Source organism: Pan troglodytes, chromosome 17, assembly GCF_028858775.2.
Source record: "Pan troglodytes isolate AG18354 chromosome 17, NHGRI_mPanTro3-v2.0_pri, whole genome shotgun sequence".
Classification (NCBI taxonomy): domain Eukaryota; kingdom Metazoa; phylum Chordata; class Mammalia; order Primates; family Hominidae; genus Pan; species Pan troglodytes.
In genome coordinates, this window is record NC_072415.2 from 55,849,237 (window position 1) to 55,877,144 (window position 27,908).

At 40.7% G+C, this 27,908-nt stretch overlaps 1 protein-coding gene across 3 annotated transcripts in view; it reads right to left on the bottom strand.

Annotated features, from left to right (window-relative positions):
* Positions 1–27,908, bottom strand: part of PSTPIP2 (proline-serine-threonine phosphatase interacting protein 2) — a 92,691-nt gene that overhangs the window by 15,817 nt on the left and 48,966 nt on the right. For 2 of the 3 annotated variants that reach the window (XM_001145075.6, XM_063796070.1), the window contains exons 3-7: positions 25,272–25,349; positions 16,555–16,589; positions 11,826–11,932; positions 6,126–6,188; positions 86–184 (exon numbers count right to left, since the gene is read on the bottom strand). In XM_001145075.6, the coding sequence (XP_001145075.1) occupies positions 86–184; positions 6,126–6,188; positions 11,826–11,932; positions 16,555–16,589; positions 25,272–25,349 (382 nt within the window). The remainder of the gene's footprint in view (positions 1–85; positions 185–6,125; positions 6,189–11,825; positions 11,933–16,554; positions 16,590–25,271; positions 25,350–27,908) is intronic. The other variant, XM_063796069.1, reaches the window with a different exon arrangement.

Below are 27,908 nucleotides of genomic sequence, written 5' to 3' on the forward strand. Positions count from 1 at the left end.
TTCATTTCTTATGAAGATTCATAATTGGCTTTAGCCTGACATAGGTCAGTCTCAGATTTTTCGGGTTGTTAGCCCTCCCGGGTACCTTTTCTTGTTGCTTCGGGTTCACCAGGTTGGCACTCCGGCTCACGGCCTGTTCTGCCTCATCTTTGTCCCGGCATTTCTGCTCATAGTTCTTCTTTGCCTTTGTCATTATGAACAAAGAGAACCAAAACAAATGAACAGAGTGTAACCATGAAATGCAGCCCCCTTGGCCCAGGAAGTCCAGCATGGACAGGGCCGTCTGATTAGTGCTCTGATTGTCACTAAGCCATGGGCTCCCAGAGGGCAGATGCTTTTTCTTATCAGTCTTTGAAAGCTCACTCTCTCTCTCTAGCCCTTTTTCAAATTATGTAATAGTGGCAACATGATCAAGGAAGTAATAGCTCCTATTTGGCAACATAAAGTACATGAGCTTTAAAGATGGACTGAAACGAAAGATGGAATTTGAAATAGACAAAATTAAGGCCAGGCACCATGGCTCACGCCTATAATCCCAACACTCTGAGAGGCTTAAGTGGGTGGATTGCTTGAGCCCAGAAGTTCAAGACAAGCCTGGGCAAAGTGAATGAAACCCCATCTCTACAAAAAACACAAAACTTAGCTAGGCATGGTGGCACACACCTGTGGTCCCAGCTACTTGGGAGGCTGAGCTGGGAGGGTCGCTTGTGCCCAGGAGTTCAAGGCTGCAGTGAGCTATGATCATGCCACTGCACTCCAGCCTGGGCGAAAGGGTGAGACTCTGTCTCAAAATAACAATAACAACAACAATAACAATTAAAATAGTTACGTAACTCTAAAACGTGCGGTCTAAAATTTATGAAACATTCATAATCCTAAGAATGCCTGTACAAACACTTGGTTATTTGGCACCAACTCACTCTAATTCTAACGAGGCCTCAATATTCACCACAGCATGTGAACAGCCGGCAGGTTACCAATGCCATCATTTATTTTGCTTAAAGATAGTCATGTTCCTTATTTATTTATTTATTGAGACAGAGTCTAGCTTTGTCACACAAGCAGGAGTGCAGTAGTGCAATCTCGGCTCACTGCAGCCTCTGACTCCTGGGTTCAAGCGATTCTCCTGCCTCAGTCTCCCTAGTAGCTGGGACTACAGGCAAGCAAACATCATGCCCCGCCAATTTTTGTGTTTTCAGTAGAGACAGGGTTTCACTATGTTGGCCAGGCTGGTCTCGAACTCCTGACCTCAGGTGATCCACCCGCCTCGGCCTCCCAAAGTGCTGGGATTAAAGGCATGAGCCACTGCACCCAGCCAGTGTTCTTTTTTTATTTAAAGAATTCTGTTTTATGTAGTTTAAACGTAGGCCATGGTCTATCGTGTGCTACCATTGCCACCAGTATTATGGAAACAGTTCACAAACTGTAATCATTAGTGAATCATAAAAATAATTTTCTGTTTCAACTGTGAAAGCAAAGCCTTTTTTAAACACCAAAGCTGCTTTATCTTAATTCCAGGAAGTGGGAAGAAAACCAACAAAGCTGTGAATCAAACAGTTAGCTAATAAATAAAAATGATGAGAAAGAATGGTTGACTAAGATAAATAAAGAAAATACGGCATATATACACAATGGAACACTACTCCACTATAAAAATAATGAAATCCTGTCATCAGTGGCAACATGGATAAGCCTGGAGGACATTATGTTAAGTGAAATAAACCCTTTGATCTACTGATTTCCTTTCCTTTGGATAAATACCTGGCAGTGGGACTGTTAGATCATATAGTAATTCTATTTGTAGTTTTTTGAGAAATCTCCATACTGTTCTCCATAGTGGCTGTACTAGTTTACATTCCCACCAACAATGTGTAAGAGTTCCTTTTTCTTTAAATCCTTGTCAGCATTTGTTATTTTTTGTCTTTTTGATAACAGCCATCCTAACTGGGGTGAGATGGTATCTCATTGTGGTTTTAAGTTGTAGTTCTCTGATGATTAGTGATGTTGAGCATTAAAAAAATATTTGTTTGCCATTTGTATGTCTTCTTTTGAGAAATGTCTACTCAGATCCGTTGCCCATTTTTTTAACCAATTGTTTGTTTTTCTCTTTGCTGTTGAGTTGTTTGAGTTCCTTGTGTATTTTGGGTATTAGTCTCTTGTCAGATGAATAATTTGCATATTTTCTCCCATTGTAACCACTGTAAGTGTTCAATTCAGTGGTATTAGATACATTTATAAAGTTACATAACCATCACCACCATCCATCTCCGAAACTCTTTTTATCTTATAAAACTGAAATTCTATGCCCGTTAAACAATAACATCTCAACTTCTTCTTTCCCCAGCCCTTAGCAACCACCATTCTATGTTCTGTCTCCCTTTCATTATTTTTTTTTAATTTAAAAAAATTTTTGTGGGTACATAGTAGGTTTATATACTTATGGGGTATATGAGATGTTTTGATGCAGGCATGCAATGCGAAATAAGCACATCATGGAGAATGGGGCATCCATCCCCTTAAGCATTTATTCTTTGAGTTACGAACAATCCAATTACATTCTTTAAGTTATTTAAAAATATATAATTAAGTGATTATTGACTATAATCACCATATCATGCTATCATCCCCTTCAGTTTTAGAAGATATTTTCACTGGATATGGGGTTATGTGTTAACAGTTCTTTTCTTTCAGCATTTGCAATACATTGGGCCACTTCCTCATAGTCTCCATGGTTTCTAATAGGAAATCTGCTGTCATTGGTTTTCCCTTTTAGGTTTTCCCTTTTAGTGAAGGTGTCATTTCTCTCTCATTTAGTTTTCAGAAGTTCGATTATATGTCTTGGTATGGATTTCTTTGGGTTTATCTTGTTTACAGTTTAATCAGCCTCTGGGATATACAGATTTATGTCTTTTGCTAAATTTGGAAATTTTTCAGCCATTATTTCTTCAAATAATGACATAAAGCTGGGCTTTTTCAGCCCACCTTCCTTCTCCTCACCTTCTAGTATCACAGAGACATTAGTGTTAGATCTTTTCTTATAGTGCAAAAAGTCCCTGAGGCTCTGTTAATTTTTTTCAGCTTATTTTCTCTCTGTTGTTCATGTCTGGTAATTTATATTATTCTGTCTTCCAGTTAACCAATTCTTTCTTCTGTCTCTTCCATTCTCTTCTTAAGCCCACATATTGGGTTTAAATTTTCTAAAATTTTGATTATTATATTTTTCAGTTCTAAAATTTCCATTTGGTTCATCTTTATATCTTCTATTTCTTTGCTGAGCTTTTCTATTTCTTTGCCAGTCCTTTCTTTGTTTCTTTCATTTGTTTCAAGTGTGAATCAGGTGTAGTGGCACATGCCTGTAATTCCAGCTACTCAGGAGGCTGAGGTGGGAGAATCACTTGAGCCCAGGAATTCAAGGCCAGCCTGGGCAACATTGTGAGAACCCCCAACTCAAAAAAAGTGTCTTTGTAATTGCTTGCTGAATATTTTGATAGTGGATGCTGTAAAATCTTCGTCACATAATTCCAACATCTCTGTTATCTAGATCTTGGCAGCTATTGATTGTCTTTCTTTTCATGCAGTTTCATATCTTTCTGGTATGAAGAGTGATATTTGATTGATTTGGGGGAATTTTTGGTATTATGTTACAAGACTCTGGATTTTATTTAAGGCTTCTGTTTTAGCTAGCTTCCTCAGGACACCACTCCAGCAGGGGAAGGTGAGGCATCATCTCATTACTGCCATGTGAGTGTGAAAGTCCAGGTTTCCCCTCCTTGGTCTCCACTGACACCACAGAGTGTGTGTGACCCAGTTACTACTGGAAAGTGGTTAAAATTCTCACTCTCCACTAGACCTCCTTAGACACCATCCCAGGAGGGAGAGGGTGTACATCATTATTTCCCGGTGCAGGTGGAAGTCAGGGTTCCCCACATAGCTCCCAATAACACTGTGTAGAGGAGGCTCTGTTACCTCCTGGTGGGAGTGAAAGTCCTGGTCCCCTATTTGTTCTCTGTTGCCACCTTGGCAGGGGAGTTGGGTGCTCTCCACAGCCTGGTGTGGTGGAAGTTTAGACTCTCAATTTGGCCTTTGCTGATGTGTGGAGGTGGGTACCCAGGTTTTTTACGTGGTGTTTGGCTGCAGTAGAATGGTTATTTTCTAAAGTTTCTGTCCTGCTAGGCTGCCCCTTTTCTGGTCTTTTGGTTAGAGAGAACAGGTTTTTCTTGGAGCTTTTTTTTTTTAATTTTTTTTTATTTTTGGCCTACGACCATTGGCATTTCTGGAATGCCTGCTTCTTTGGCACTCAGTCTATGATAAATGAGGCAAAAAGAAAGCCCAGGGAACCCTTGTCAGGTTGTTCTTTGAGTCCAAGGTCACTAGCCAGTGTGCCTTCTTCTCTCCACCTTTCAGAGTTTTTTTTTTTTTTTTTTTGAGACAGAGTTTCATTCTTGTTGCCCAGGCTGGAGTATGCAATAGTGTGATCTCGGCTCACCGCAACCTCCACCTCCTGGGTTCAAGCGATTCTCCTGCCTCGATTTCCCAAGTAGCTGGGATTACAGGCGCACACCATCACGCCCAGCTAATTTTTTTGTGTGTGTGTATTTTTAGTAGAGTCACGGTTTTGCCATGTTGGCCAGGCTGGTCTCGAACTCCTGACCTCAGGTGATCCACCCGCCTCGGCCTCCCGAAGTGCTGGGATTACAGGTGTGAGCCACTATACCCAGCCAGAAAGTTATATTTTGATAAGCCTTTCTCTTTAATTATAAAAAATCTTGCCCCAGATTGTTTAAAATACAAAAAGGTCTGGGAAAAATCATCTATCAACTAACACTATTTCTGTATTACACTGACATCATTCCCTATTTATCAATTGTTTTTGAGGGATTTCTGCATCAAAGAGAAAAAGAATGCAGCAGAACAGATTGCATATGCTATCAACACTGGTGACACTTCCCTATTACATCCTACTCATAGAACATCATGATGATACTTCGGTGTCAAGATGGAGTCATATATGTTCTAATAACAGAGTTTGTTGTATCCAGAGTCAACAGATTCATAAAAGCTAGAGAGAGATTTCTAGCAACTTGTCCAATCTCTGTCTTGCCAAGCATTTTTTAAATAAATTACTTAAAGGAAAAGTTTTTATAATTTTCAGATATCTTAAAACAGAAAGGGATCACTCAATAAAACAGGTAAGCAATCAAGATTCAAAATAGTAACAGGGTAAAATTGCAAATTCAACAAGATAAAGGGTATTGTACACTATATATGTTTTTGTATCTTTGCCTAAAATATTTGAACTGACTTGCTATATTTTCTCAGGTTACCAGAAAGATAACCCTGTTGCATTTCCACTATCTAGTGTCACTTTCAATCTTTCCAAGGCCTTAAAAAAAGAAAAACCTTATACACTGTTGGTGGGAGTATAAATTGGTTCAACCATTGTGGAAAGCAGTATGGAGATTCCTCAAAGAACTAAAAGCAGAACTACCATTTGACCCAGCAATCCCATTACTGGGTATACACCCAGAGGAATATAAAGCATTCTACCCTAAAGACACATGCACGTGAATGTTCACTGCAGCACTGTTCATAATAGCAAAGACACGGAATCAACCTAAATGCCAATCAATGACAGACTGGATAAAGAATATGTGGTACATATACACCATGGAATACTATGCAACCATAAAAAAGAATGAAATCATGTCTTTTGAGGAAACATGGATAGAACTGGAGGCTATCGTCCTTAGCAAACTAATGCAGGAACAGAAAACCAAATACCACATGTTCTCACTTATAAGTGGGAGCTAAATGATAAGAACTTATGAATATAAAGAAGGAAATAACAGACACTGGGTTCTAATTGAGAGGGAGGGTGAGAGGAGGGAGAGGAGCAGAAAAGATAACTATTGGGTACTGAACTTAATCTCTGGGTAATGTAATAATATGTACAACAACAACAAAAAAGAAAACCCAAAGCATTTAAGGTTGTTTTCCCTAAAACACTGCACTAATAAATAATAACATTTTTGAAATGTTATTTGAGTAGGAATATGTTCATACACAGCACAGGATTTCAGAAAATGTCACCATTATCCCAAAAAAGACTATAAAATGTGACTCACATCCATGGTTTTCTTGAATTGTAAGCTCTTTTGTTTATGGATAGCATCCATTACGAGCTCTGTCTGTAAAGAGATCATAAACACTCTTAATAAAAACATAAATCATTATTAATAAAAACAGAAATCATTATCAATACCAGCTTATCTTGAGGGTTAAGTGTTCAAAATGATTACCCACATTTCACAATCTTCAGAGAAAAGAGACCAAACAATTTGCCCAAGCTCTTATTCCTAGCTAATAACGGGGCCCATCTTTGAACTTGTGCAGGCAAACACCAAAGCCTGAACTCTCAGACACCGTGGAGACTCACTGATCACCTTAGAGCAGTCTCTTCAGTAAAATCTTGAATCAAGGAACTTTGGTTTCAAAAAGGAATTTTAAAACTTTTGTTAAAGTGCCATTTATATTTTAAAAGAGGTCTTTATTCTATAAGTATACATCAGCACAGTTAAATTCAGTACTTGTAAACATTCATTTCTGCAGCCCATCAGTGACACATCCATGACCATCAGGGTGCCCGGGCAGTATGAAGGAAAAAAGAATTTGTAAGACAACTAAATGAAGCTGTTCTGTTACTCTTTTATTCTATTTTTTTATTTTTTAAGACAGAGTCTCACTCTGTCACCCAGGCTGGAGTGCAGTGGCATGATCTCAGCTGACTACAACCTCTGCCTCCTGGGTTCAAGCAATTCTCGTGCCTCAGCCTCCAGAGTAGCTGGGATTACAAGCCTGCACCACCACACCTGGCTAATTTTTGCACTTTTAGTAGAGATGGGGTTTCACCTTCTTGGCCAGGCTGGTCTCAAACTCCTGACCTCAGGTGATCCACCTGGCTCGGCCTCCCAAAGTGCTGGGATTACAGGTATGAGCCACCATGCTCAGCCCTGCTACTTTTTTTTTTTTTTTTTTTTTTTTGAGACAGAGTTTTGCTCTTAATGCCCAGGCTAGAGTGCAGTGGTGCAATCTCAGCTCACTGCAACCTCCGCCTTCTGGTTTCAAGCGAGTCTCCTGCCTCAGCCTCCCAAGTCACTGGGATTGCAGGCACCCGCCACCACGCCCAGCTAATTTTTTTGTATTTTGAGTAGAGACAGGGTTTCACCATGTTGGTCAGGCTGGTCTCGAACTGCTGACCTCATGATCCACCCACCTCGGCCCCCCAAAGTGCTGGGATTACAGTCATGAGCCATTGCGCCTGGCCTCCCTGCTACTTTTTATACCCCATCCAAGTGAGGTAAATGCCTCGCTTGGGAGTAAATTCTTTATTGTGGCTGTGCTGTTAATACTTGTTAGCAAAAATAATGGTGTTAATAATAAAGATGTACCTCCCAGACATAATTATAGTAGCTTCCATTTATCAAGCACTTACACGCTAAGCAGTTTTCATGCATCACAACTATGTGAGTACTATCACTCCCATTTTCCTGATGGTACTGAAGTTGATTAACATACCAAAGTAACACAGTCAGCAAGTAATAGAATTGAAATTTGAACCCAGTAGCCCTGACTCCAGTGCTCTTTTGTTTCTCATTATTACCCAAATTGTCATTATCCTTATGATAGCTCTATAAAACCAAACTGTAAACAACGAAAAGATGCGAAAATTCAAAATGAGCAATGACACTAACGTTGTGCAAAAATGATATAACATTGAAAATAAAATTCAAATGTAGTTCCTTCCAGACAGAGAAAACTTAAGTTTTTGTCTGCTACCATAACACATAAACATTGTTAGAAGAATTTTGAAGATATCTGGAAGGAATATTGGGAATGGTCTCACTTCAAATATGAGCTTTGTGGAGTACATGAAATTCCCTTGGAGGAGCTTCAAAGGAGCCCTCAGAAAACCCAGCAGTCATCTTCCAGCCCATGTGAAAGTCAGGTGCCAGGTGCTGGCCATTCGCCTGCTAATGGCGAAGGCAGCAGAGACATAGAGAATAGACAAGGTTCCAAGAGGAGCCCAGCATGGAAAGACACACGGCAGATCCCTGCCACTGCAGTCAGGAACCTGCGGTTCACATGCATGACTGTGTCCCTCTGCCAGGAGGAGAAGCTGGGTTTATTTATTTAATAATGGTTCCCAATTTTCCCAGGCTACACAGAGCAGATCAGTTAGCAACGTTGGTCTATTCCAAGGTCTTTTCTAGTGTGAATATACATATGGCCACTCTTATAGTTGGGAGCTGCTACTATATTATATTTTGTGGCCCGAGCTAGGCCACCTTACCTGTAAGATCTACATAACACTTGCTTCAAACACCTCTCAGGTGGCTGCAACATTCCACCACCAGCCAACCCTGTTCACCTCCTATCATTCCTGTCTCTGCCTTCAAGGATTCCTGGCCTTTGAAACTTGGTAGGAATCTAGAAAGCATCCATCCACCTCCATAACCTGACAGGCGTGGACCCTGGGGCCCAAGAGGTGAGATGCTTTGCTCAAGGTCACTCGTGAGTTAGTGGCAGAGACATCAGGTCCAGCTCTGTCTGCTACACTACCTGGATTTATGTGTCCTTGTGTCCATATTCACTTATAGGGTGACATTTGTGGTGACCCCAGTGAGCCAAAGGTGCCCTTTCAGAGCTCCTCAGGGCAGTGTCTCTTCTGAGACTCAGACTTTCTGCTCAGACCAAATCCAATGGAAATGTGATTGGGTTTTATTACTGATAACACAAAGGAATGCAGAAACACAACCATCTCTGCCATAGGGTGGGGAAAGGCAAGAGAGGGAGAAAGGAAGAGGAAACTTGCAAGTGACCCCTATAACCCTGAGAGAGACTATTGGAATAGCTGCTTCATGGCCCGTTTTTCTCTCTACTCACACTCAAGCTGTATTCTATTTTTTATTTTTATTTTTTGTTTTTTTGAGACAGAGTCTCACTCTGTTGCCCAGGCTGGAGTGCAGTGGTGTGATCTCTGCCCACCCCCCACCCCGGTTTCAAGCAATTCTCCTGCCTCAGCTTCCCGAGTAACTGGGATTACAGGCATGAGCGACCACACCTGGCTAATTTTCGTATTTTTAGTAGAGACGGGGTTTTGCCATGTTGGCCAGGCTGGTTTCAAACTCCTGACCTCAGGTGATGCGCCCACCTCGGCAAAGTGCTGGGATTAGAGTTGTGAGCCACCTTGCCCAGCCTTAAGCTGTATTCTAAAAACTGGAAGCATCGCCTCTGTAACCACGGAGGTTCCTTTCTTTGGAGACCGCTCTCCACACAGGCAGCACGAAACTCTCCCATGACCATCCCAATCTTAGCTGAGGTGATAAAACCATGTGGGCGCCAGAGTACAGAGTGTCTGATCATGTGTTGTCATTGTCATGCTACAGACAGTTATGGACTGGGGAAGAAACCTCATGACCCTCAAGTGTCAATACCGCTGAGAATGGCTCCTAAGACCCCTCCCTACCCTGCCAACCCCCTGGGGTGAGTATCTCACTCCTCTATACAGCCTTTCACCCCACTGGTTTTAGCATCAATGTCCTTCTTTCGGGAGGCCTTCCCAAGCCTCCAGATGACATTACGTGTTCCCACTGTGTGTTCAGATAGCGCCTTCCTCCCCCCCATCATGTAAGGCACATCACGCTTTACCATGATTCCTGGGTCACATCCGTCTATCTGGCCCTGCTCTCATGCTTAGTGAGAGGATGACCATGTACGTCTTGGTCACCACCTTCATAAAACATTAGCTGCGAGGGACCATACCATGAACTTCTGGCCAGCCCTTCCAGGACCTGCACCTCTTGTGCCCTCATTTATTAAAAGAAACCAACTGATGGTTTTCCTTAAGTGGAAATGGCTTAATTTCCAAGAAGTGAAAGACCAAAGCGTGTGTCTGACCAGTGAAAAATGAGAAGTTAGCATTGGCACATTTTCTTCCAAAGTTTTATGGTGTAAAAAAAAAAAAAAAAAAAAAAAAACTAGCTAAATACGGAAGTGGTAAAACCCAGAGTTCATTTTGACACAAGTAATTACAATTTTATTAATAAAATGTGGACTTCTCAAAGAAAGCTTTGAAGGTATTATCCCACTGCGGACAGCACACAGAATAAATGGAACTTAGAGGGTGGCAGGGGACTGAGCACAGGTGACTTACACTATTGCTTAACACAGTTCAGAGCAGAGTTCAGTTCTAGCTTAAAATAATTTGGTCTGTGTAGCTTATTAAGATGAGGAAGTTTCAGAAACCTTGCAAAATTAACAAAACTCTCCCTGAAAGGACTAGGGCTACCAAGGAGGGCACTTAAAACATGCAAGGAAATGATTCTCCTCTCCTCTGAGGGGAAGTCATGCGTGCCTAGACTCTGGTTGTCTAAGGCAATTTTGATTCTGAAAAATTGTAATTCCCCTAGAGGGGTGAGCAGTCCTGGCTATGTCAGCCAAAAGGGTCTGACCATCCAATGGGTTTAATACACATGCTATTTCTGCTCTGAAAAAGGCTTCAGGTCAGAGGCACTCCTCAAACCTGATACATCAAGCTTGAGAGAGTATGTCAAAGCACCTGACAGGGTGTTCCCATGTTCATTTCTACCCTTCCTTCCTGGTAAAAGGAACAGCACAAGTACAGGTGTAAGATGGAAGAGGCAGTAGTGTGCTAAAAGCAGCTGGTGAAACAGCAGTAGGGGTAAGGCAGGCAGGCTCTTAGGATGCTGCTGCCCACCATAGAGGCCAGTGGCCGCCAGGGAAGCTGGACCTAGACTCCAACCCAGAGCCACAGGCAAAGTTGCAGAGACTGAGGTCAAGGTAGAATCAGCCTTAACAGCTGGCTGCTTATCAGATATGCTCATTGCAGACAGCAAGCTCAGGCCCAGGATAAGGAAAGGTTTCCAAAGGGACCCCCGGGCAGGGTGAAAGAGGTCACCAAAAGTCACGCAGAGCTGTGCCGGGAGACCTGGTTAGACATCTTTGGGTGCCAGATAGAGAAGAGCTTGTCTCCCATGTGAGGCCCAGGTTCCAGTCTTGAAAACCAGACACAGAAAAAAATTCTGTAAGGACCCTACATGGCTGCAGGATCAGCCTGAATATCCAGTCTTTCAGGAACAAAATAGAAGAGAACAGAGTTGTGGCTGGTCTAGTCTAACTAACACTTTGATATAAACCTGGACTTCTTTTCTTGATCCCAAATATTTGTCAGTTTTATTAACTCTTGTTCACCCTTGTCTTCTTCCATGTAGTTGGTCAGAGTAAATCTCATGAATGAAAAAGAGCCTATGTATAGCTGCTTTGAAGACTAGAGTACTCGGAGTTCCCAGGGCTTCAGTTTTCCCATTTGTACAGTAGAGTAGTTGGACTACATTATGGTCTTCACGGGGAGCGGGAGTCTCTTCCACTACTTCTCCCTTCCCCTATTGCCTTGTCCAGGATGAGGAGTGTGGTTTCGGGAGCCGTCCAGCTGGGATGTGCTAGAGTCTATTGAAGTCAGAGGGTTCCCCTTTCCATTCATAGTCTGAATAGCGGCAGCAGACCTGAAGAGGAATGCAAGCTGGACCTCTGAATCCTATGTGAACTTTAAAAAAGGACAACTGGCCTGGGGTGTAGAAATGCATATACCCATCTGGATTGAGTCCCCATGTGGGGACTCCAATAAGTAATTTCTCAGGTCATGATTACATGATGGTGGGAGCTGAGCTGAGGAGTATAATGAACAAACAAGCCTGCGGTTTTCTATAGGAGGAAAGGAAACACCTTAACACATATGCAAATCCAACCTTTTTTCGTTGTAGTTTTTGCTTTTCCCTGAATTCTTCCATCTTCCTGGCCTCTTCTCTTAAACTCTGTGCAAGCTGAATGTGACATTGTGCCACATTGTCTACTTCTGCAAAAAAGAATTTAAAAAAAATCAAGGTCTACATATGTCTGAATTAAAATATATAAAATCATACAAAATAAATATGTATATACAAAATACTGGAGTAAGTGGTAAAATCAACATCACTTCATTTGGTCACCAACATGTATTGAACCTCTCCATATGTCCAGCATAGCCCTGGCCACCAAGATCAAAGCTAGAAGATCTTTAGCTTAGCCTCCTACCACTACTGTTACTAACCTAGGGTGCCCAGGACTAGGGAGAAAAGCAGCCAAAGTTCCATTTCATGAAGGTTACATCCTAGGAGACATTACCAAAGCCAGCACAATTTCAAATTTGACTCTTCATTCTCTGTAGATGACCTCTAAGGTTCCTTCCATCTCTAATGTCTCATGAGCCTGAATGTTTATAAGAAAGGTCATATGCCAAAATTTTGGCTACCAATAATTATCTCTGGGTAGAAAGATTATTGCTGATTTTTCCCCTTATTTTTTAAGATCTATACAAGGAGCACGGCCTGCCTTTGTAAAAGAAAAGAATAAATACTTGTTCTAAGAAAACAAATCAAAGCACGGCATTAAAGCTAAAAAGACTGACAGATAAAGCTAGAAAGACTGAAAGATGGTCAGATTGATCTAAGAAAAAAATTTAAACTCGTGGGTATCAAAACCTTGAAGAAGGTTAAAAGATACATGACAAACTGGAAACATATTTGCAATTTATATAACAAAGAGCAATTAGCTATATCAAAAGAGCTTCCACAAATCAAAAGAAAAATACATATTCCAGTATTTAAAAACCAGTTAAAGACATGAAATTCAAAAAAGAGTGGCTAAATGGCCAATAAACATTTGGAAATATACCCAGCCTTAAAACTACTGAAAAAAATGCAAAACTTTAAAATGCAAACCTTTCAGTTGGGCAAAATTTTTAAAACACAAATATTCTTGATATTGGCAAGCATGGGACAAAACAGCACTGTTGGGAAAAAAAAAACAGCACAACCTTTCTGGAGGAAATTTGGCATTTTTTAGAAACAAAATTTTTTAAATGTAAAAGAATGAGGCAGATCTATATGAATTGAAACGAAAAGCTGTCTATGATATATTGTTAAGTAAAACAAACTATAGCGAGAGATGTATAGTATAACAGCATAAAAACTCATTCACGTCTATATGCATATGTGCATCTACAATTAAAAAAGAGTTGGCCGGGCGCAGTGGCTCACGCCTGTAATCCCAGCACTTTGGGAGGCTGAGGTGGGTGTATCACGAGGTCAAGTGATTGAGACCATTCTGGCAACATGGTGAAACCCCGTCTCTACTAAAAATACAAAAAATTAGCCGGGCATGGTGGTGGGCACCTGTAGTCCCAGCTACTCAGGAAGCTGAGGCAGGAGAGTGGCATGAACCCAAGAGGTGGAGGTTGCAGTGAGCCGAGATCATGCCACTGCACTTCAGCCTGGCAACAGAGCGAGACTCCGTCTCAAAAAAAGAGAGAGAGAGTTGTAAATGCACAGAGAAAGGTCTGGAAATATATACCAAACTACTAGCATGATTTTAAAATGATTGTTTTCATTTTAAAAACAATGTAAAAACATATCTGGCCCCATCCCAGAAATTGTAGACCACTGCCATGGTATAATACTACTTATGTATATGAATAAACACATATATACTATACACATATATGTTTAATTGCATTAAACTGTCTGGAGACAATCACTGAGAAGAAAATTCCAGTGCTTACTATCTTCTTTACAGTTAGTTGTCTCATTTGAATTTTTAAGATAAATATATATATTATTTTAATAAGAAAATAAAACTTATTTTTTTAGAAAAAAAGAAAACAAGTAAAGTAAAGCCAAAAAAATTATTTAGGAGACCCAACCTATGCTGAGGTTTGACTTTGGGCCATGCCATACTTGGCCTCACAGTGCATATAAGGAACGTGAAAAGTTACTGTCTCTACTTTGAGAAATGTATTCATTGATGAGTTACAGAGGGAAGAAGACACCTTCTATGAAAAAGTTAATATGAACATTTAGCTAATATTTACAAACATCTAGAACTACTCAACTAGCTACAGAAACACTTTAAGCAAGCACTAAACATACTATGCTGTGTTAAAATCCTTAGCTTGGAAGGGCCAGGTATTCTGAAAAACAGAAAGCTTTAGAGGCAGGTTCTGAGTAACAGGCCTGAAGAATATTAGAACTGGATAGGACCCCTTGAAAACCAAAGTGCCAGTGCCTCACCCTGGATCGCCCAACTTCTGCTTGTCATCACATTAGAATAATAGGAGCTAAATAAAAATCTGTTGGCTGAATTCCAAGTTGCAGTTATAACCAAAGGCCACAAAGTGGAAATGAGAACTGAGAAATTAAGAAAGGATGCTAAGGGCACTATGACTTATGTCTTCCATTTCCCCTCCAGACTCATATCCATAAATAATAATTTCTCATACCAAGAAAAGCAAAGATGACCAACACAGGAAGAAAATGACTCCTTAGCCTCAAAGAGATGAAGGGAAATAGAACTTCACCCCAACAGAGATGAACTCTGACAACTGTGACATTGGTATTTCCAAAGACTTTCTATTTCCTTTCTAAATTAGCCTTTACCATTCTCAAGAAGTCTGATAAAATTAGAATACCCGATTCAAACCAAGAAAATAAATCCAAACAGGAGGGAATTACCTTCCACTGGGTTCTCCTCTTAAGAGGCTGAAGGAGAGGAGTAAAGAAGGGATCTTTTTTTTTTTTTTTTAAACAGTCTTACTCTGTCGCCCACGCTGGGGTGCAGTGGCAAGATCTCTGCTCACTACTACCTCTACCTCCCAGGTTCAAGTGATTCTCGTGCCTCAGCCTCTGGAGTAGCTGGGACTACAGGCACAGGCCAACACGCCTGGCTAACTTTTGTATTTTAGTCGAGATGGAGTTTTACCATGTTGGCCAGACTAGTCTTGAACTCCTGACCTCAGGTAACCTGCCCGCCTTGGCCTCCCAAAGCGTTAGGATTACAGGTGTGAGCCACCGCACCAGGCCAAAAGGGATCATTTATAGGACATAGCATCCTGACCCTGGGAAGAAAAGAATAAATAAATAAGAATTCTTAAGGAAAAAACAGGATGTGGTTCTAAAAAGACAGATCTCAATGGCTGAGCGCAGCGTCTCATACCTGTAATCTCAGCACTTTGGGAGGCCAAGGCAGGAAGATCACTTGAGCCCAGGAATTCAAGACCAGTTTGGGCAACATAGTGACACCCCATCTCTATGAGAAGTAAAAAATTAGCCAGATGTAGTGGTGCATGCCTGTGGGCCCAGATACTCAGAAGGCTGAGCCTGGAGGATCGCTTAACCCTGGGAGTGTGAGGCTGCAGTGAGCTGTGACTGTGCAGCACTCCAGCTTGGGTGACAGAGTGATGCCCTGACTTTAAAAAAAATAAAAATAAACAGATATGAAACTTCCTTAGGCAATCAGCCTGTAAGATCATGAGTTCAGCTGCAAATATTTTGAATTTAAGGTGCCTTTGAAACACCCAAGAAGAAACACTAGGTAGGCAACAGGATGTAAGGTCTGGTCCTTAGAGAGTTCTGGACTGAAAATATGGATATGTACATTCTTCATGTAAAGGTGACAGCTGGTGTCAGGGATGAGGATGTTTTTCTAGGCAGACTGAGAAGGGCTAGGACCAAGCTCTGAGGACCCGCAATATGGAAAGGGACAGAGAAGTAGCCAGAGAAGCAGGAAGAATCCAAGGGAGTCAGAGGGATGCAGGTTTCCAGAAGAAAGAAATGCACCACAGTGCTGAATGCTGTTGAAGAGTCAAGCTAGAAGAGGCCCAAAATTGTCCCCTAAACTTAGTGACCCAAAGGGCTGGTGTCCTTGGAGAGAGCAGTTCCAGGTGAGTGGTGGGACTACAGGCAGATTAGAGTAAAAGGTGAGGGAATCATGACAATATTTCCTTCGATGCTTACTGTAATTAACTTTATTCTGGATACAAATGTTTGGTGATCTGGGAGAAATGGCAAGACACTCACAACAGGGTCCCAAAGTCTGAAGCCCTGTAGAGGTGGCTCTGGGAGAAGGAAACCAGACTGAGCATAAGAACATACCAGGGGTTAGGTTGGTAGACAGTCTGGCTGAGGCAGTTGGGGGTGTGGAGGAGCACTTGGATGACAGTGTCCCCGAGTTAGAACTAAGAAGTATAGACGATTCTCTGAGGCAACCATTCTCCCAGCATGGTCCCTGGACCAGAGGCCTCAGCATCACTTGGGAACACGAGAGACACGCAGACTCCCAGGCCCCACTCCAGACTTCCTGAATCAGAAACTCTGGGGATGGGTCTCGGGAATCTGTGTCAATAACAAGCCCTCCAGGTGATTCTGATGCTCATGCAAGCGTGAGAAGCATGGCTCTGAGTAAGGCAAACACACATCATGATGTGCAGGTGTGCAGGTTCTCCAGCTCATTTCGAGCCTGCAGAGCTTTGTCTCACCTTAGGAGTTGCTCTAATTTTTTTTCACCCACTATGAAACTGCTGTTCAAATTAAAACACACCTTTGACGACAGACACAGGGCTTGTCAAGGGCAGTGAATACATTTTTTTTAAAAAAAATCACTTACGCTGCTTGAAGACTTCAAGGGCCCGCTTCAGGGTGCTAAAAAAAACAAGCACATATATAATTTCAGTTCTGGAAATTCTCTGCACAATCTTATTATAATGCCTTTGCATGCTTCTCTCTGCCCATATTTTAACTTAGAAACTACAGACCAATTTTTGCCCATGAGCTAGAGAGACAGCAAAAGACCAAGACTTCTTAAGTCCAGTTTCCTCAACCCCAGGCACAAGAAATTCTTCACTGTTCATTTGGGGAGAGCAACATGCCAAAACTCTTTTGTGTTTCATTTTCTCCGATGATAGGATAGGAGTTATGATCCTTTTCTCATAAGAATACCAGTGATTCTTTAAAGTATGGCAAGGAGGCTGAGGCAGGAGAATCACTTGAACTTGTGAGGTGGAGGTTGCAGCGAGCCAAGATCGCACCACTGCACTCCAGCCTGGGCAACAGAGCAAGACTCCATCTCAAAATAAATAAATAAAGTATAGCAATTCAAAATATGAATACAAGGCAACAAAGGAAGGGTTCAAACCTAGTCCTGACTGCCTCCTTTTTCACTCATTTACATTCATTTAGTCAATAATCATATATTTATTGACCATAAACCATGGGCCAGGCATTGTGTCAGATGTTGGTTAATCAGTCGTACAAGACAGACCTCATCCCAGACCTCAGAGTCTAATAGAGGAGACAGACATTAAACAAATTGTATCCATTCTTCTATTGCTGCATGACAAACTTAGCAGCATAAAACAACACACATTTATTATCTCACAGTTCTGTGGATTGCCAGTCTGAATATGGTTTAGCTGGATCCTGTGCTTGGAGCATCACAGGCTGCAATCAAGGTATTGCCCATGCTGCATTCTCATCTGGTGGCTTGACAGAGGAAGAATCTGCTTACTCAAGGTTAGTATTATACTTACTCTCAGCAATAAAATACCTAAGAATGCTTTAACTCTGATTATCCTTCCTAACAAGTTGTAAGCTTTTAATGTCCAATATTTTGGCTCCATTTTGTTTTTTAAATCACCCAAGTTGACATTAATACCATTTATTTACAAACTGTTTAGATTTATCCATATGTGCCATATTCTTTGCTCACTATTCCTTCTTGCACCTCAGACCTTTTGTCCTGGATTATTTTCCTTCTTTCTGAAGTATATTTTTTAGAAGTTCCTTCATTGAACATCTGCTCACAGTTAACTCTAATTTTTTGTTGGATAACATCTTTATTTTTCCTTCTTTCTTGAAAAATAATTTCTCCAAGAAAAATAATTTTTACAGGTTGATAATTATTTCCTCTCAGTATTTTAAAGACATAATTCTGCAGTCTCTGGCTTCATCATTGCTATTGAAAAAATCAGCTGTTGCTCTAATAAATGTTCCTTAGTGGGTAATCACTCTTTCTGGATGCCTTTAGGACTTTTTCATTAACTTGGATCTTACTCAGTTTGACTATTCTTGTGTACTTGTGAATTTCCTTTTAATTTATCATTCTTGGGATTAATTTTGCTTCCTGAATCAGAAGATTTATGGTTCCCATCAATTCCAGAAAATTGTCAAGCTCTGTTGCTTTAAAAATTTCTTCTCATTGTTTCTATTCTCTCTTCTGGAACTCAGCATTGACCTTCTCATCCTATTCTCCATGTCTCTTAATTTTTCTTTACTTTTAACCTCTGATTTTTTTTTCTGTGATGAATTCCAGATAATTTCTTTTCTTTTTTGAAATGTATTTATTTACTTGACAAATAAAAATTGCATATATTTATCATGTACAAAATGATGTTTTGAAATATGTACTTTGTGGAATGGTTCAATAGAGCAAAGTTACATATGTATTACCTCATGTACTTACACTTTTTGTGATGAGAACACTTAAAATCTACTCTCTTAGTGGTTTTCAAGAATATAATACATTATTATTACAGTCATTGTGTTGTACAATAGATCTCCTGAACTTATTCCTCCTAACCGAAATTTTGTATCCTTTGATCAACATTTCCCCAAACCTTGTCCCCAGCCTCTCCTGATTTTTTCACTTCTAATTTTTGAATTCCCTCTTCAATTATAGTTAATGTGTTACTTAATGCATCTCATCTACTGAATTTTTATTTTAAGTATTTTCTATTTTATTTATATAAGTTCTATCTGATTCCCTTTCAAAATTTATTGAATACCTCTGAAAGTCACCCTACTCATCCTCTTAATTCACTCTTTTGTTTCTTTAAACATACTATACATACTTGTTTTTTAGATCTGTTAGTTCTAGTATCTACAGTCTTTGCATGTCTAATTCTGCTATTTATTGCTTCTGTTGACACCCAGGACCACTCTAAACTAAATTTTTAGCTTAGGATTCTTCAGACCACTCTGATGAAATTTGGTACTTTGGAGCTCCAAATCAGCAAGAGAACTGGCTTATAATTACAGATTCTCAGGAGATGCAACCACTCTCATCATTCATAATCAAGGCTTAGAGAGGTATCTTTCGTTGATATCTTTTTTTTTTTCCTGCAACAGAGTCTCACTCTGTCACCTACGCACCCAACTTCTGCCTCCTGGGTTCAAGCAATTCTCCTGCCTCAGCCTCCCGAGTAGCTGGGATTACAGGTGTCCACCACCATGCCCAGCTAATTTTTGTATTTTTAGTAGAGACAGGGTTTTTCCATGTTGACCAGGCTGGTCTCGATCTCCTGACCTCAAGTGAGCTGCCCGCCTCGGCCTCCCAAAGTGCTGGGATTTCAGGCATGACTTGATATCTTTTATTGAGATTTTTTTTCTCTGGTTTAGCCTTTCATTAAGACATTATTTATCTTTGGGTTTATAGGCTTTCTCTGGGATTTAAGAGATGAAGAAAAGCTTGAATCCAGAGAGCTAAGTGACCACTGAAAGACACCTTTGATTCGTCTTTGGCCTGGAAGGATTTTCCTTACTTTCTTGACAGCATAGCCACGTATTTATTTTAAATTATTAAAATATATTTTAAACCAGCATTTTAAGTGTTTTACAATGGGAGGGCTTTCCCAATATCTAGTCTACCATGTTGTGGATATGGAAGACCGTGACTCATTTTTCATACCTTCTCTCAATCTCCCCCATCCTCTCCCTTATAATCAACTCCCCTTTGCCCATTATTTTAGTTCTCCCCCAACCTACACTTCCTTAAGCGAACTCCCTCGGAGGTGCCTTGGCCCTGGTAAATTTCTTGCTCACTGCTACTTTCATGGAGGCTGATCTCATGGAACTGTGGACTGTGCTCACTCAACCTACCCAAGCAGGGTTGGGATTTTGTAAACTCACGGTCCCCTACCACAGCAGCATAAGATCATGCATCATTTTATATATATATGTATATATGGCAAATTCTACTATTTTAGAAATTAAAGGCCCTGTGTTTTCCAAGTGGCCCCTTCTTTCAGCTACCTTACTTTTCCCACTCTATTTATCTCAAAACAAAGGTTCTTATTTCTCTCTGCCTTTTCTCACATGAACATTTGCACCAGTTATTACAAATACATTAAGCAGGACAGCCTAACTGCACATTCTCCATTCACTTTACCCATCTTATGATACAATTTTTCAAGGAGCACAATGCATTATAACAGTGTCCATATTGAGGCCGGGTGCAGTGGCTCACCCCTGTAATCGCAGCACGTTGCGAGGCCAAGGCGGGAGGATCATTTGAGGTCAGGAGTTCAAGACCAGCCAGGCCAACATGATGTAACCCCTTCTCCACTAAAAATACAAAAATTACCCAGGTGTGGTGGCACGTGCCGGTAATCCCAGCTACTTGGGAAGCCGAAGCACAAGAATCATTTGAACCCCGGAAGCAGAGGTTGCAGTGAGCCAAGATTGCACCACTGCACTCCAGCCTGGGCAACAGAGTGAGACTCCATCTCAAAAACAAAAATCAAAATAAAAAGTGTCCATATCCAAACAAATGCACCAATGGTCAACTGAAATTAATAAATCCACTCTTCAGTGATGCTTATTTGTCTTCAAAGAATAGGAAAAAAAGACGGGTATGATAGGAGATACAACTGGAATTCTCTCCCTATAGTGAGTCATAGATTGAAAGGCCAGCCTTACAGCTAAATTGTCTGTCCCAAGTTTAAAATTTTTCTCCCACCACAGTGACTGATTGAAGGGCCCCTAAAAGAGCAGCCCCATCTTCATTTCCTTTGTCATCAGCTTTGTTGTCTCCCATCATCACTTCATTGCCATTCCTCGTGTTCAGGACAAAATGACATTCCAGGAATGGAATCTGAACCATGGGGATGGTGGCGTAACAACATTCACCCTCTCTTCTCCACAGTGTTCTCCCTCACTGTGGAAAAGGAAACTATCCTACAACTCTTTTAAAAAGCACGTTGGCCTTAAGCCCTAACAGGTTCCATTATAGACTTGAGTCTCTCAGGGTAGCCAATGAGGTGGAAAATCCTAGCTAGTCCCTGGATAAGCAAAATCATCTGGCCGGGCGCGGTAGCTCACGCCTGTAATCCCAGCACTTTGGGAGGCTGAGGCAGGTGGATCACGAGGTCAGGAGTTCAAGACCAGCCTGGCCAACATGGTGAAACCCTGTCTTTACTAAATATACAAAAATTAGCCAGGTGGGGTGGTGAGTGCCTATAATCTCAGCTACTCAGGAGGCTGAAGCAGAGAACTGCTTGAACCCCGCAGGCAGAGGTTACAGTGAGCTGAGATCACGCCACTGCACTCCAGCCTGGGTGACAGAGTGAGACTCCATCTCAAAAAAAAAAAATCATCCACTGTCTTCTAGAACATCTTCCTAAAGATCATGTCATGGGGTGACAAAAACAAGTCACCTAAACAGTGTTTCACTTCAGCCTTGGAAACAATCCCAGTTCTCCTATCTTATGACTACTTCCTCTCTGAGGTATACTCTTAGAAGGAAAACTGACTGGCTTTTATCAAGCAACAGAAAAGAACTGTGTTACAGTCTGTCTGAATTTACCAAGTAACAAGGCAAACGTCAAATATGTAAGGATATAAGAAATATCATTTCGGGTCAGATTCATTCTGCTAAATATCTTTTGCAGGAAGTAGTAGAGAGAATACGGCCATTTTCCATCACATCACCTCAAAAGTTTTTGGGTATATTGCCAATGGCTTATGCTTTCTTTATAAATGAAAAAGTTTTTCTGGTCAACTGACCCACTTATCTTCCATAAAATGTTCTAAACCATTCTTTAATTACAGTGAAACTTGTCTAAGTTGATGTAGTTTGGACCCTTGGACGTGCAAATGTTTTACATATTCAAAAAATAAAACTAAGTCAAACAGGAAAAAGAAAACAATCCCTATAATTTAAAACAAACTGAAACAAATAAACTTAACTATAAGTAAAATTGGTTACATAATCACACAGAGCAAATAAATGTTTAAGTGACCTATTATGGTCTAAGATCAAAAGGAACTGCAAAGAAATGTTAAGCTCTATTTAGAAGTTTTATTGTTAGTAGCAATATTGATATTATTTTAAAACAATTTATATATATATGTGTGTATATATATATATATAACACCAAATAAAGCAAATAATTATACTAATATTGTCAGGTCTTCAATATAAGAGGAAAGAAATATAAACATAAAATTTTAAACATTATATAGAGCCCTATAAATTTAAATTAGAATTGTAAATATTAGTATGAACTCACACTTTTAAAATCCATTCCCTGCCAGGGCCTACATACGATGATGCCTCTGTGACAATGATCAACATTAAAACTGAGAATTTGGGCCAGAGACGGTGGTTCATGCCTGTAATCCCAGCACTTTGGGAGGCCAAGGCGGATGGATCACTTGAGGTCAGGAGTTCAAGACCAGCCTGACCAATGTGGTAAAACCCTGTCTCTACTAAAAATACAAAAAATTAGCTGGGCCACTGCACTCCAGCCTGGGCAACAAAGCAAGACTCTGTCTCAAAAAAAAAAAAAAAAAAAAAAAAAAGAACTGAAAATTTGGTTTCTAAATACAATTAATCACGAAAAGGAATGGAACCAAGTATTCTTGGAGAAATAGCTGATTCCAGATTTAAATTTAAAGCATTTACATTGTTAATAATTGTAAAATCTTGGTGACAAATATGAGTAACTGTAAAATCTAGGTGATGGGTATATAGCTATTTATTATGTTCATTTTTTTACTTTTCTGTGATTTTTAAATTTTCATTTAAAACATCAAAAATATATAATTAGCCAATGAAAAATAAATCTTCTTTGTACTAATTTCCTATGTCTGAGGGTAACAAGATTTTTAGGTTTATATAACTATTAATATTTTCAGTATCTCCCAATGTTTTCCTCCTCAGTAGTTCAATACCTTTCTTTGTAGTCTACGATGAGTGTGTGTGTGTGTGTGTGTGTGTGTGTGTGTGTGTGTGTTGCATGTGTGCTTGTTTTAGAAGCAAGAGAAGACAAGAGGAAGGCCAATGTCCTATATGTCCCTATTAGGGCCTCTGAAGGGACACAGACCTCTGCGCATCTCTGAAGCTGTTGATAGCACAGCCAGAGCAGGATACAGGAAAGTATGTTATGTGGTTAGGTCTGGAAAGAGAAAGCCTGACCTCCTTCTCTAAACCCTCCCTCAACATGTTGGGGAAGGAATCTAGAAATTTCCAAATGAGTAGGACTGGCTACATAATTTGTGACTCCTACTGCAAAATGAAAACATGAGACCCCTTGATTATAAATTATTAAAAATTTCAGAATGGTGATAGCAGGGCATTAAACCAATTATGAAACCCTTCTAAGTGTGAGTTGCCATAGGACACCAGGGAAACCAGCCTTGTGTAAGACGGAGTGTATTGCTAAAGTAGGCACCATGACCTGGTCATTTCTGTAACCTCAATGTATTAAATGAATGACTGAAAAATTAAAAATTATGGTACAGAAATCTCACATGGGTTGTGACAATTATAAAATGATGCAAGGAAGACATAGAATTGACCTAAATGCCCATCAATGATAGACTGAATAAAGAAAATGTGGTACATATACACCATGGAACACTACGAAGCCATAAAAAAGAATGAGATCATGTCCTTTGCAGGGACATGGGTGGAGCTGGGGGCCATTATCCTTAGCAAACTAAAACAGAACAGAAAACCAAATATTACATGTTCTCACTTATTAGTGGGGGCTAAATGATGAGAACACATGGACACGTGGAGGGGAACAACACACACTGGTGCCTATCAGAGGGTGGAGGATGGGAAGAGGAAGAGGATCAGGAAAAATAACTAATGGGTACCAGGCTTAATACCTGGGCAATGAAATAATATGTACAACAAATCCCCATAACACATGTTTACCTATATAACAAACCTGCACATATACCCCTAAACTTAAAATAAAAGTTTTTTCGCCGGGCATGGTGGATTACACCTGTAATCCCAGTACTTTGGGAGGCCGAGACAGGTGGATCACCTGAGGTGGGGAGTTCAAGACCAGCCTGACCAACCTGGAGAAACCTCTTCTCTACTAAAATACAAAATTAGCCGGGCATGGAGGCGCATGCCTGTAATCCCAGCTACTTGGTAAGCTGAGGCAGGATAATTGCTGGAACCCGGGAGGCAGAATTTGTGGTCAGCCAAGATCGCACCATTGCACTCCAGCCTGGGCAACAAGAGCAAAACTCGGTCTCAAAAAAAAAAAGTTTTTTTTAAAATGGTGCAAAATCTCCTATAGTTATCACAAACGAAAAAATATATGTATAATTTTCTATTTTATATACAATTTTAGATATATAATTTTATAGGTGTTTTACTTAGGATAGATATTATAAAATAATATCAACACAGACCTCTGGGCATCTCTGCTATCCACACTTGCAGAGACGCCCAGAAGTCTATGTCCCCTCAGCGGTCCTAATGGGGACAAATAGGACATTGCCCTTCCTCTTGTCTTCTCTTGCTTTTAAAACACACACATACAATACACATACACACATATACACACACAGGAAGCTCTACTATTAAATTTGTAGTATAAATATATATAATATAGCCCTACCTACGAAAAGGTGTACATATAAAAAAACTTCAAGAAAAACTTAGAAGGTATTAATAACAGGTTGTGGCTTCACAGTCCACTTTAGCCATTTTTCTGCTTGTCTTGATTTTTCACAATTGAAAATAAGAAAAAAAATTATAATTTTTTTACGGCCAAGTACAGTGACACGCGCCTGTATTCCCAGCGACTTGGACAGCTGAGATGCAAGGATCTTTTTTTTAAATTTTTTGAGACAGAGTCTTGCTCTGACACCCAGGTTAGAATGCTGTGGCACAATCTCTGCTCACTGCAACCTCTGCCTTCTGGGCTCAAACCATCCTCCCACCTCAGTCTCCCAAGTAGCTAGGACTACAGGCATGGGCCACCATGCCTGGCTAATTTTTCTATTTTTAGTAGGGATGGGGTTTTGCCAAGTTGCCTAGGCTGGTCTTGAACTCCTGGGCCCAAGCGATCCACCTGCCTCGGCCTCCCAAAGTGCTGGGGTTACAGGCATGAGCCACTGCGCCTGACTGAGGATCTTGAGTTTGAGCCCAGCCTGGACAAAATAGTGAGATCCCATCTCCAAAAAAATTTTTTTTTCAGCCAGCATACTTCAACCTCCTGGTAACTCTGTCTGCTGAAGCGAGGGGGCTCCCAGGTATTATTAACCAACCTGGAAACCAGAAAAAAACTTGATACATACTTGATTTCAGACTGTCCACACGGCTTCTTCCTAGAGAGGTTGAGCAGATCTTTGCCATATCTCTCTTCAATTGCTGCCCTAGGGGAACAGAAGAGAGGGTTATGGGTCCTTCTCAGAGCTGACTCTTTGTTAAGACACAATGACCCTCCCCTGGAAAGCAAAACTGCACCTGTGACCATAGAAGCTCAGATACAACACCATTCTCTAAAATGCAAGACTCCCTCTGTATGATAGGGAACAACTGTAAAAAGATCGATGGCCCTCATCTCTATGGTGGTCTTCTCCAGCTGGAAGTCCCTAACATGGACATTATGTGAACATTACAGTAAAACTGAACGTTTGTTTAAGTGGAATAAGAAATGCCCAACCCTCCTCCATCTTTTCTAAGAGTGCCCTTTACCATGCTATAGAGCCCTTCATTCACAAGCAATTCAAATACGCAACTAAACTGTAACAAAGGAAGGGGGATTTCAGGAAAAAAACTCTGCAGTCAGCATGCCCTATAAAAACACTGATTGTTACTCAGCATTGCAGGGTCAGTCTCAGCACTAAACATCCTCCTTCCCCTTCCCCTCTCCCCACTGCTTTTTGTCACCATCTCCACTTCTGTCTCAGCCCAGCCTTATATAAACCATACGATTAGGACAGAGTGATTTAGGCTCATCTACCCTACTTTTTTCTTCAGATTTAAAAAAATTATATAAGTAATAAATGAATATATCCTCACGGTAAAAGACTGTAACACCACAAAGGTAGACAGTCTAAAACACGCCAGCACCTTCCCACTCTCTTCCAGCTCCACTGCTCTCCCCAGGGGCAGCCACTGCCAAGGTTAGTAGTTAGCTTTCCAGTCCCTTTTCTCTGCATTTACATGCCCATATCTCACATATACACATATGTGTAACTTTCATGTTTATGTAATTGAGATCATTCTATTATTTGCTCTTCTGTTTTTCACCTAGTAACACATCATATAGAATGTTCCTTGTCAGCACATAGGGATCCACTACATTCACAATATGGAGTTCTCTGTAGTACAAAGTCTCCTGAGTTATTTCCAGTTTTCACTACCACTAAAAAAAAAAAAAAAAAAAAAAAGAAAGAAAAGAAAAAAGAAAAAAACCTAAATGAACATCTGAACATCTGTGGACATATATCCACGGGCATCTCTGAGAGTGTCTCACTCTGCCACCCAGGCTGGAGTGCAGTGGCACAATCTCGGCTCACTGCGACCTCCGCCTCCCGGGTTCAAGCGATTCTCCTGCCTCAGCCTCCCATGCAGCTGGGACTACAGGTGTGCGCCACCATGCCGAGCTAATTTTTGTATTTTTAGTGGAGACAAGGTTTCACCATGTTGGCCAGGCTGGTCTCGAACTCCTCACCTCAGGTGATCCACCTGCCTCACCCTTTCAAAGTTCTGGGATTACAGGCATGAGCCACCACACCCAGCTTGAGAGTGTTTTTCTGAGAGTTCTGAGAAAGTGGATTTACTAGGTCAGGGGAAAGAATGCATTTTAAATTTTTGAAAAATAGTGCCAAAGTGTCCTCCAAAAAAGTCTTCTCAATTTAAACTTCCACAAATAGTGTACAGGAGCTCCCATTTCCAGGAATGCTGACCCACAGTGGATATAAATAATCTTTTAAAATTGCTACCAGTGTGAGAGGGAGGTTGAAAAAAGGAAGAACTTCTTTTTGAATTTGCATTTCCCTGATTTCTAGTGTGGTTGTGCATCATTTTATATGCTTATTGTTTATTTGCATTTCTTCTTCTGTAAGTTATCATCCAACTTTTTAACTGAGCATTTTGCCTTATTCCTATTAATTTGGTAGAAGTTCTTTATAGACTATGTATTCTTACATATGTTACAAAGTTTCTCCCATCCTGTCATTTGTCTTTTCTAAATAATGATTTTACCCAATTTATTAAAATGATACATGCTCATTACTCAAAAATAAACATGAAGAAAAGTACAGGCTGGGCATGGGTGCAGTGGCTGCCTGTAATCCCAGCACTTTGGGAGGCCAAGACGGGAGTATTGCTTGAGACCACGATTTCAAGAGCAGCCCCGGCAACACAGCAAGACCGCGCCTCTACAAAATTAAATAAATAAATAAATGAAATAAACGGGTGTGGTGGTGCATACCTGCAGTCCCAGCTACTGGGGGAGGATGGGGCAGTAGGATCACTTAAGCCTGCGAGTTCAAGGCTGCAGCGCACTATGATAGGAAGGAAAAGTACAAAGAAGAAAACAAACAACCCAAAATTCCACCAACTAAAACTAATTAGTATTAATATTTGATGATGATTGTAACAGGGATTTCTTTCTGCAGGTATACAAATAGGAAGGATGAACAGATGCATGCAACAAATAATTTTTAAAGAATAAGACCATATGGCCGGGTGCAATGGCTCACACCTGTAATCCCAGTACTTTGGGAGGCCAAGGCGGTGGATCACCTGAGGTCAGGAGTTCGAGACCAGCGTGGCCAACATGGTGAAACCCTGCCTCTACTAAAAATACAAAAAATTAGCCAGGCATGGTGGCGCATGCCTGTAATCCCAGCTACTTGGGAGGCTGAGGCAGGAGAATCGCTTGAACCGGGGAGGCAGAGGTTACAGTGAGCTGAGATCGCACT